This window comes from Musa acuminata, chromosome BXJ3-5 (genome assembly GCF_036884655.1).
Source record: "Musa acuminata AAA Group cultivar baxijiao chromosome BXJ3-5, Cavendish_Baxijiao_AAA, whole genome shotgun sequence".
Lineage (NCBI taxonomy): Eukaryota > Viridiplantae > Streptophyta > Magnoliopsida > Zingiberales > Musaceae > Musa > Musa acuminata.
This window is the reverse complement of record NC_088353.1, coordinates 44,211,626-44,220,990: the sequence shown is the minus strand read 5'-3', so window position 1 is coordinate 44,220,990 and position 9,365 is coordinate 44,211,626. Positions and strand designations below refer to the sequence as shown.

The 9,365-nt window shown below is 39.2% G+C and overlaps 2 protein-coding genes across 5 annotated transcripts; one reads left to right on the top strand and one right to left on the bottom strand.

The window, feature by feature from the left end:
- The first annotated feature begins 83 nt into the window (after positions 1-83).
- On the top strand, positions 84-503 carry LOC135638459 (uncharacterized). Its single transcript, XM_065151568.1, has one exon. The coding sequence runs from the start codon at positions 84-86 to the stop codon at positions 501-503; it is 420 nt and encodes a 139-aa protein (XP_065007640.1).
- An 876-nt stretch (positions 504-1,379) lies between these two features.
- On the bottom strand, positions 1,380-4,941 carry LOC135586032 (uncharacterized). Of its 4 annotated transcripts, none has more exons than XM_065150569.1 (4): positions 4,507-4,941; positions 3,343-3,412; positions 3,040-3,104; positions 1,380-1,585 (listed from the first exon to the last, which is right to left on the bottom strand). In XM_065150569.1, exons 1-3 carry the CDS (start codon positions 4,681-4,683, stop codon positions 3,046-3,048), a joined length of 306 nt encoding a protein of 101 aa, XP_065006641.1. In that variant the 5' UTR covers positions 4,684-4,941; the 3' UTR covers positions 1,380-1,585; positions 3,040-3,045. The 4 variants fall into 4 exon arrangements, with proteins under 4 accessions (XP_065006641.1, XP_065006642.1, XP_065006640.1 ...); XM_065150570.1 differs by lacking the exon at positions 1,380-1,585 and adding an exon at positions 1,624-1,933; XM_065150568.1 differs by lacking the exon at positions 1,380-1,585 and adding an exon at positions 2,213-2,469 and having other exon boundaries at positions 4,507-4,940.
- Between the last annotated feature and the right edge of the window lie 4,424 nt (positions 4,942-9,365).

Sequence of the window (9,365 nt, the reverse complement as noted above, 5' to 3'; positions counted from 1 at the left end):
CTTGGCATCTGAGTGCTTCTCTTATATAAACCATGGCCACAGGATGAGGGAGGGAGGGAGGGAGGAAAGCCCAAGTGGTTAGGATGGGGAACAGTCTGCGGTGTTGCTTGGCTTGCGTCCTCCCGTGCGGGGCGCTCGACGTCGTCCGCGTCGTCCACCTCAGCGGCCACGTCGAGGAGTACAGCCGCCGCGTCTCCGCCGGGGAGATCCTGGCGGCCAACCCCAACCACGTGCTGACCAGGCCGTGCTCCCGAGGCGTCGGGCGCCGGATCTTGATCGTGCCACCGGAGTCGGAGCTCAAGCGCGGGCGCATTTACTTCCTCATGCCCGCGCCCACCTTGCCGGAGCAGAAGAGGAGGAGGCATGCCATGGTCAGGACACGAGGAGGCGACGAGTACACGACCGAGATTGCGTCGGGGAAGAAGCCGATCCATCGTCGGCGGCCGAGCGGCCGGGTCGGAGTACATCGGTCGCAACTCGAGAGCATTTGCGAGGACTCTTGAAGGGTGCAGCCGCCGGAACGTGGCGGCCGGAATGGGTCTAATCAGGAAGGATTAATTGCACGGAAAACATTTCTATCTCTATTACGAGCTGTTCTTGTGGATATCCATGCAACTCTACTTCTTCCTCTTATTATATGGAACAGAGTGAAGCAGAGAGATCGATCGAGTGGAAGCACAGAAAAAAAATAGAAGAAAAGATGTAAAACATATCAAAAGGAATTGAAAGCCATTCAAAATTGTGCATGCTTCTAAACTTGTAAATTGCATGATGAACAGAGAAGTATAGATTTTGGTAATAAACAATTCAGCTAATGACCTAATCCATTTTTTTTCTGGAGTGATAGCAACTCCACCAACATCACTAATATATTAAAAATTAATTTGGTAAAAGGCCCACTAAGTAAATCTAATATTTTGGTTGAAATATGTCCTCAATGTTAATCAAATTGAATCATCCTAAGAGATTTAAATGGGATCCAGGAAATGTATGGTTGCAGGAACTACAGAAAAAAAAGAGTGATCCTTGTACTAGAAAGACCTTTCATGCATTGAAGAGAGACGAGGAATTGATATAAAGGAGGTTTGTCGGCTGAAGGACTACAGCTAATACTATGCATTATTTAGTAGAACCTACTGAGTATTAACTCTTGGATCAAGCAAGCATTACCAAAAGGTTGTCTAGCAAAATATTCTATCTATGAATATGATTCCAGAATCGATTATTTTATGCAGTGACAGCAAAGAATTATGGAGACAAGTAATCTAGATATTTAGGATAAGAACTATTCCACAATTCAAGTTCAATTATTTCTCAGTGATTGGTTCTTTATGTCATATATTGATGGCCAAACAGATGCTGTTGAGAAGACAAAAAAGGACTGCAACCAGAAACTGCATCTATTTTGGCTTCACAAAGATGAAAATAAAGTAGAAGTTCACATAATCTTTTAAATCCTAAATCTTAAACAACTACTGGTGACCCACTGATCTGATACTTACTCAATGTGGGTGAAGACAGATTACCTTTGACATCCAACAAGTGATGGAGAAGGAAACCCCACTCATTTGCTTTGTCTTGGGATCTGAAAACAAGAACAAAAGTTGAAGTTGGCCTCAACTGATTGCAGCTAGACAGAAGAATGTGTTGCTAGCTGGCACATCTGTTTTTTTCGCAACCTAATAGATCACACAGATCTAATCACAAACCTTGCTGAAGGCAATCACATGAAATCATGTTCTAAGGTATCCATTCACTGCAATTATTGCAGAAAACATCCTTGGGCCTTTCATGTTGCTAAGCTTATCTATACAGCATGGAATCTTCAGATATTCACCATCTCATGCAAGAAAACTAAGCTATTAAGGATGCTTCTGACTGGAATAAGATGTTCTTGCAAGAATTGCCATATCTACTTGTGGCCAAGTTTAATCTGTAAAAATCAGTAATATCAGATTTTGAAGGTTTAATCTATTCATTGTATGTATATACATGAGAAGAAAAAATGACTGTTCAATGAATGACAATGTAAAGCCATCATTGACTTCATAAAACTTTTTTACGCTGAGAAAAATGGTTCTTTGACTTTTCAGCTGAAGTTGTTTAAACTTTTGCTTAAGAGTAGAAATCCAGGGATCTCACAAGGTTAACAAAGTGCTTTCAGTTTCTGAAATGTTGCAACTAAATTGGTCTAACCAACCAAAGCTCAGACTGTAATGAAGCTTAAATTTCCATTGCTCGGTGAAGTACATTCAAAAACTTGAATCCTACAACTCATTATTTGGAAACCAAAAACAGACAGAGAAGAGGCAAGAAAGACCATGTCGAAGCACCACAGTGGATTTGCATGTTGTTCCCAAAATCGCTGTAAGTGCTGCAGTAGATGCACACTGGACTTCAGATATCAGCATGGGAATTACGACAGGGCAGCATCCAATGAATGCAGATTCATGATTCATTAAAAGTTATCTGGGCGCGCACACACAAAGAGTTGGCAACTAGTTATCATAACAAACTTCAGAGTTCAGACACATCGAATCAAGCTAATGAACCACAAAATAAAATAAAATTCAACATGCAGCTAACTTTTCTTCCAAGCAAATGGAAACCTATCTTCTACTAGAGAGCAAGGATGCTCTATAGCTATTAAAACCTAAAGGGAAAGGATCAGTATGACTAAGAAATTAACAAACAATTAGATTCATTAAAGGGCAAAAAAAAAGAAGCAACCAAGAACCTAGAGTTCTACCTTAAAATATGACTAGACAGACTAGAAACACTCATGGATATCATTCACAGCTCAATCATACATCATTTATCATTAACAATCACATTAGGAATTTGGTATTCTCACATATCTAATATACTTTCATTTATTTATTCAAGCATTTTAAATAAGCAATAATATCATACTAGTCCTAGTCAGTGATTTCCTTACCCTATCAACTCACTATAAGATCAATCCAGCTACAAGCGCATTTACAAAGATAGAATTACTTTTATGATCTTTCTTCAAATTTACGAAGAAACTTCAGTTACCTCTGATCATGATTTCATAACAATCTTCTCATTATCATCAGAATCCGAGTCACTGGCATTGTAACCTAACAAATATGACAATGACATTAGCAACAAAACTCATCCAAATAAAGAAGATTACAAATTTATGAAAGCTATGACAGCAAAAGAATGTACAGAGAAAAACACAAAGCATGGCTGCTTTTCACCTCCACCTTCCTCAAAAAAATTAATAAAAAAGCAACCCAAAATTTCTAACACACCCATGCATATAAAAAGTAAAATAGAAGAGAAACAAGATGAAAGAAGAAGAAGAAGACAAACCTGGACGCTTGTCGCTAACCCTCCAAACCGATGAACGGTACTTTGATGCTTTGGCAATCCAAGCATCGGCCTGAAAAATCAAATTCACATTAGGGATTTTGTAAAGGAAAACACTTAATCATCCATTTTAACAAATAATAAACCCTACATAATATATGGTCCTAAACTAGTAGAATTGAATGGAACATTGCAAGAAATGTACAGTTGTATGCCATTAAATCAGTATCATACTATCTTCAGACTAATTATTTCCCAAACTGCATGTGCAGACTTCTGCATGCATGTAGTGGATAAGTTAGATGATTGCTTTATGGTTCAACAAAATTGATAAGATTAGAGAACATCCCATGCTGACTCAACCTCCAGAAAGTTTCTTTTTTTTCCCGAGGATCGTGTCAACCCTGAAAATTTTCAGCGAGTCAATTATTCTCTCACAAACCTGACGTGTGGGATCTATGTCAGGAACACACATGTGCCCCATTCAGCATAACCCTGGAATAGACAAAATCATTGCCGTCTCAATGTCAAAGCGTCAAAATACATTGATGTCACAGCATAAAAGATATATTTCTAGTTATGCTGAATGGTCTAAAGTACAAAGTCAATATAGAAATTGCTATGACTGGACAAGTTTAGGGCAGGCTGCTAAAACCGATCGATTAGACGAATTTTCTTCGAGGGAACTGAGAAGCAATTATGTCAACAATCTACAACAATTATATTGACAACCAGCAAAGGCAGTACTTGTTTTAGACTTCCAATAGCTCCAAACATAACTGGAATATCTAGCAATTAAAACAGCTTTCCGGAGAGACAAACTTGTCTATCAGAGGATCCGGTAAGTAAATTCTGAATGGTTGATTCAGAAAGACAAGAAACTAGAGGCAGAAATCAATCAGCCGACAGATCGTTTGCTCTTCCTATTTCGAAGCCGCCTCCTACAATCAACAAGTTGCCTTCTGTGTGCAACAGCTGTTGACGGGTCCAAACAAATCAAAGAACTCCAAATTTTCATCATCTGTGTGCTATCAGGTGCCATCCGCAATCGAAACCCTAACCACCAAGTGAACAGAAACAGAGCCCCAGAGTTGGGAACACTAAAACCAACATCCCCAAATCAGCAAACCTACCATCAAACAGATCATCGCATGAAATTACCCTCACCTTTTGGTCGTTCTTCAGGACACCATAGCCGCTGTGGTACATCTGACCGACGAGGACCTGCATCCCCGCGTCGCCGGCCCTGGCCTCCTTGAGCGCGTCCTGGAACCACCGCCGGGTGCAGTCCGCCACCACTTCCTTGAGTGGGACGCGGCCCTCCTGCCGCACCCGGTCGTCCATGCCCCGTCCGAGGTTTCTAAGAGCGGCAGCGGTGGAGGTGGAGGTCTCGGCCTTGTTCAAAGAAGCCAGAGATTTAAGGGCGGGTTTGGAGACCTTGGAACTCTGGATTCTCTCGACGGCGACGGCGGGGGTGTAGCCCAGCTGAGTCGATGCGGATGACTTGCGGATTGACCATTAAAGGAGAGCAGAGCAGAGAAGAGATTCCGAGTGATTAGAAGGGATTATTCGGGAATGTAACTTCTTTTGCTTCGGGAATACTTCATCGCGAAGGGATTCCGAGTGATTAGATATTGACTACTTGCAAGTCACCCATCACGTGGCGGCATCAAATCATCCTCCTGTCCACCACCAACGGTCTTAAAATTAGGTAACAACTTGTATAAAACTCACACTAAAAACACCTTTAAATCAATTTTACATAATTTATGCATGAATTGCATCCTTAATTATTTAGTTATTACAAAATTTGATTTTTTTTTACCCGAAAACTCTAGGCAAATTGATAGGCTATGTATTCTTAGTTGAAATTATTATTTACAATCTTATTTTAAAAAATTTTAATAATTTTTTTAATCATGTTTGATAAACAAGGACGATATCATACAAACATAATTGTTTTCATCATCTTCTAATCACATAGTGATGCATTGAGCAATAAATACCAAGTTGTCATATACTTAATTAGATTTACTTAAGTCATATAATATTCTTGTTTATTCATTTATAAAAAGATTAGTTTCCTTGTAATCTTTTATAATAAGATTGAAAGAAAACACTTAGAAATATTACATCGAACACGCTGTATATAACCTTATTTGTGACATTTTTCCATACTTATCTTTTCTCATCTTTGTTGAATTTTCACTCATATACTGTAGTTGCAATATGATTCTCTGCTCCAATCTACTCTTCATTGTTGTTAAATGGTTGAAATTTGATTCGCCAACATTACTTTAACTCACTAGTGCCTTTAACTCTAGTGTAAGGTTAATCAATTTTTTCTAATTTTCACTAGGCCTTGTATCTCCCTCAAATGAAGGAAAAGACCTTTCTGTTGTCTATTAGTGCCTCCCACGTCTCATGCCTTTTGAACTGAATAAATGTCTATTAGAGCTTTAACAAGCATTGTCTCACAAACTTTAAAATTTTGAGATCTTTTCTAGTAAAATTCACTAGTTGATTCCTTTTGAATAATATTTTATTAAAAAAATATAGTAAATGATCCACTCTTATTATGACTGATCATTGATGAGGATTTGATAATTATTATCTACCATAGTCTCTTCGATGATCTTTTATACATGTGCAGAGCTTCTCTACTGGATAACTTAAAGAATTGTGATACTCAATTTTACTTATTTTCTTAAGAGTTGAGAATAGCAAAATTACTTGACTTCATTTGCTTCATCAAGAGTTTTACTTCACATATCAAACCGATTACTAACCTTCGCTTACTCTTTGCTTGTGCTTCTGAAGTATCCGAAGTATTTGTACTCTTTGAACTATACTAGCTATCGTGATTCACCTTCTCATTGCTATAGAACTTTTAGAATATAAAAAAATTTTATCGAAAGTATAAAATTTTGCTCCTCTTGGAGTAAGTCACTATTGGTTTTAGTTGCCTTTAAGGCTATATCACCTTTAACATCATTTTTGTCACTTACTCCTATAATCACAAAGGTTACAACATCACACATTTCATATTCCATTCCTTCGTCGAGCAATTTCATATTAACCGAAAGTTCCTCACTTTTAGTATCTTGATAAGAAGCTTTTTGACATTGACCTTATGAAGTTTTCTGATCTTTGCACTTCTATCTTGTCTCAATACTTAGAGTTTGTCATTACATTCTTCACCTCCTTGGCCCTTTCATGACCTTGTGTTCTCCCTTCATAAGTGCAAGGAATTGATGACTCTACGAAAATCCCTCTCTATGATACCATGGTGCTTCCATGCCTATGACAATTTCATCTATCGCCTCACATCTATATCATTTTTCTTCATGATCAACATATTCATCTTTATTGCACTATGTACCCATTCGAGTTCACCTTCATTCCGACCGATGCTTGGTTTTGGATAATTAAGTCCCATTGGGCTGTCATTGTTTCTTTGCCTATTTCAACCACTTACTTCAATAACTTTGTGTTATCTAAGCAATTCATTTTGGTCGATGAAAAGACAGATTATAACTCTCATACATAGCTTTTACCATTATGTTATAGAGCTCACATTGATTTTGTTCTTCGTTACGCCCTAAGTAGTAATGTTCGATTACTTAACTTTGTTCTCTGACTTGTTGAGCTCCCTTATGCGAATATGACCTCTGGAACAATCCTACTCTCCAATCATTCCGATCATGTCTCTATATAAAAAAGTCTCTCATTGGACTTGTTGGTACTTGCATTTAGAAGTCCCCCTTGATGGTACATAGCCCCTAGATACTAATAATCAAGGCTTTCATCTAATATAAAATTTAATGCATGCATGAAAGACCCGTCTCTATTGCATAATGATATTCATTCATTAAATTCATTACCATTCTTGCTATAGTGTTGCTTATCGAAGCGAAGCTCCCAATAGCTTCCAATCATCCTTTGGAATAATCAAATCCTTCATGATACTTCTCTTATGCATATCAGATTATTTCAAACTATTACACCATGTTACCTCCTGGTGATATTCTATTACACTCTATATTTATGTGACAAACTTGTGATCCTCCTATACATGGCCTTTGCTAGCATATCATAAAACACCTACCTCTTCTAATTATGTTTATTCCTTTGACAATCAACATTTGTTCACTTGCACTTGAGTCACTCACAGACGAAGGACAGCTTTATGATAATTTATCATCCACATACAAGCCCTTACATAAAATATCAAATTTATTAAGTGAGCAATTTCCCTTTCCTCTCTGAGTTTCACATAACTCTTTCAATTATTAAGCAACTCATCTCTTTTTATATGGTTTCATTCATTGCCAAGCATCATTCTTGCATTTAATACTATCGAGTTTGATTGCCAATGTCGAGTCGTAGCTTGAACTCAATCATCTTAATATTTGTGCGCTACATATTCTTTCTAATTTTTGGTTTGTATTTTTAGATATTTATGTCTTTTGATTTTGTTTGTGCTTTTCAATATATGTGAAGGGCTTGTAGTAGGCATGATAACTCACTTTGGTTGATTTTTATAGTCATTTTAGGTCTATATACATGGGTTACGTACGATCATAACCTAAAGATAAAACTGTTGGGAAATCATAGGGGGGGCGACATCATATGCGCAGCGGAAGAACAAGAAAACAAAAATCCCCGATTCCCAAAAAGATGTTCATCGTCGTGCGAAGATTGGTGCGCAAAATCCGCAAAAACACAAAAACTGCGTATAGAGATTGTGTTACCTAGGGAGATCGTATATCCCTGTTTCCTTGCAGATCCTTAGGAGAGGGTGAAGGAGGTCAAGCGTCCTCCTCTCTAGCGGTGATCCACACAGCAGGGTTGCGACGACGCTCCTCAAAACTCCAGGCCTACTCTGAGGTGGAGAGGGAGAGGAGAATAGGAAGGGCAAGCAAAGACTCTAGCCTATGAGGCTGTGAATCCCTCCTATTTATAGAGATCCCGTGTCAAAACCCTAATGGGTCCTTTCCCTAGTGGGTATTGGATCTGCATCCAATAAGACAAGGGCTCCGTCGGATATCTCATATCCGAACCTCTACTCATCGCAATGCCTACCATATGTGTGTGACCCTCTAGGCCCAATATCGAGCTGGCCGTGAGTCATACCTGTCAGAACTCCTTCTAATTCAGTGAATTATTATCTCTGTAATAATTCACTCGACTCATCGACTACGGAAGTACTAGGCCACTACGCCGTAGTCCCCAGACGATACAGGGGAATCCAATCCATTGGACCTGTCTGTCCTCAGTTACCATGTACCTATAGTCCCTCATCCATCTAATATCCCAGAGACCGTATATCGAGCATGGTGCTGTCAGACCCATACGGTTTCTACTCGAGTCTCGCTCTAATCGGATTCTCCCGGAGAACTCTTTCTCTCTCAACCCGAATGACCCTGGCCAAGGATTTGTCTGAGCAAGAACACATGGGATATTCCTCTCATGATACCGAGAGTGGATGATCCTCTATCGACACTCAATAGCCCTCGTAAGGTCGACTACCACTCCCAATGACCAGCTGTACTAGATCTGGGAACAGCCAAACCTATAAGTCTGGTATCAAAGAGTGGAGCACTCATACAGGACATCCTTGGTGTCTCAAGTCTAAGAACCAGATACACCACTAGGACTACGGAATCGTTGTCTGACAATAAGGCATCATCAACCATCCAGCATTCCGTAAGCGGATCAATCAGTGAACTCATTCTCCAATGAGCACCTGTACTGTATCCCTAGTGTCCCTACACGAGCAGCTATGAGACCAGCTGCATCCATCATATGGACGGGTATACAGCACACCAGTCTATCCGGTTATCACGATGTCCCTCTCGAGTAACCTATGACCGGGATTATTTAGGATATGTGTTTAAAGGTGAATCGATCTCATTATCGTGATCTCATCACGATCCGATTCCCATTGCACAAATCCAAGGACATCACAATATATATGCATTTATGCAATAGTTATGAAGTGATATACGCCAAAATATAATAAG

Excerpts from the sequence above, each read along its gene's own strand:
- LOC135638459 (XM_065151568.1), top strand. The coding sequence starts at position 84 with ATGGGGAACAGTCTGCGGTGTTGCTTGGCTTGCGTCCTCCCGTGCGGG.
- LOC135586032 (XM_065150569.1), bottom strand. The coding sequence starts at position 4,683 with ATGGACGACCGGGTGCGGCAGGAGGGCCGCGTCCCACTCAAGGAAGTG. Across the intron at positions 3,413-4,506 it reads TCCTGAAGAACGACCAAAAG|GCCGATGCTTGGATTGCCAA; the intron begins GTGAGGGTAATT and ends TTGATTTTTCAG. Across the intron at positions 3,105-3,342 it reads GGTTAGCGACAAGCGTCCAG|GTTACAATGCCAGTGACTCG; the intron begins GTTTGTCTTCTT and ends CATATTTGTTAG.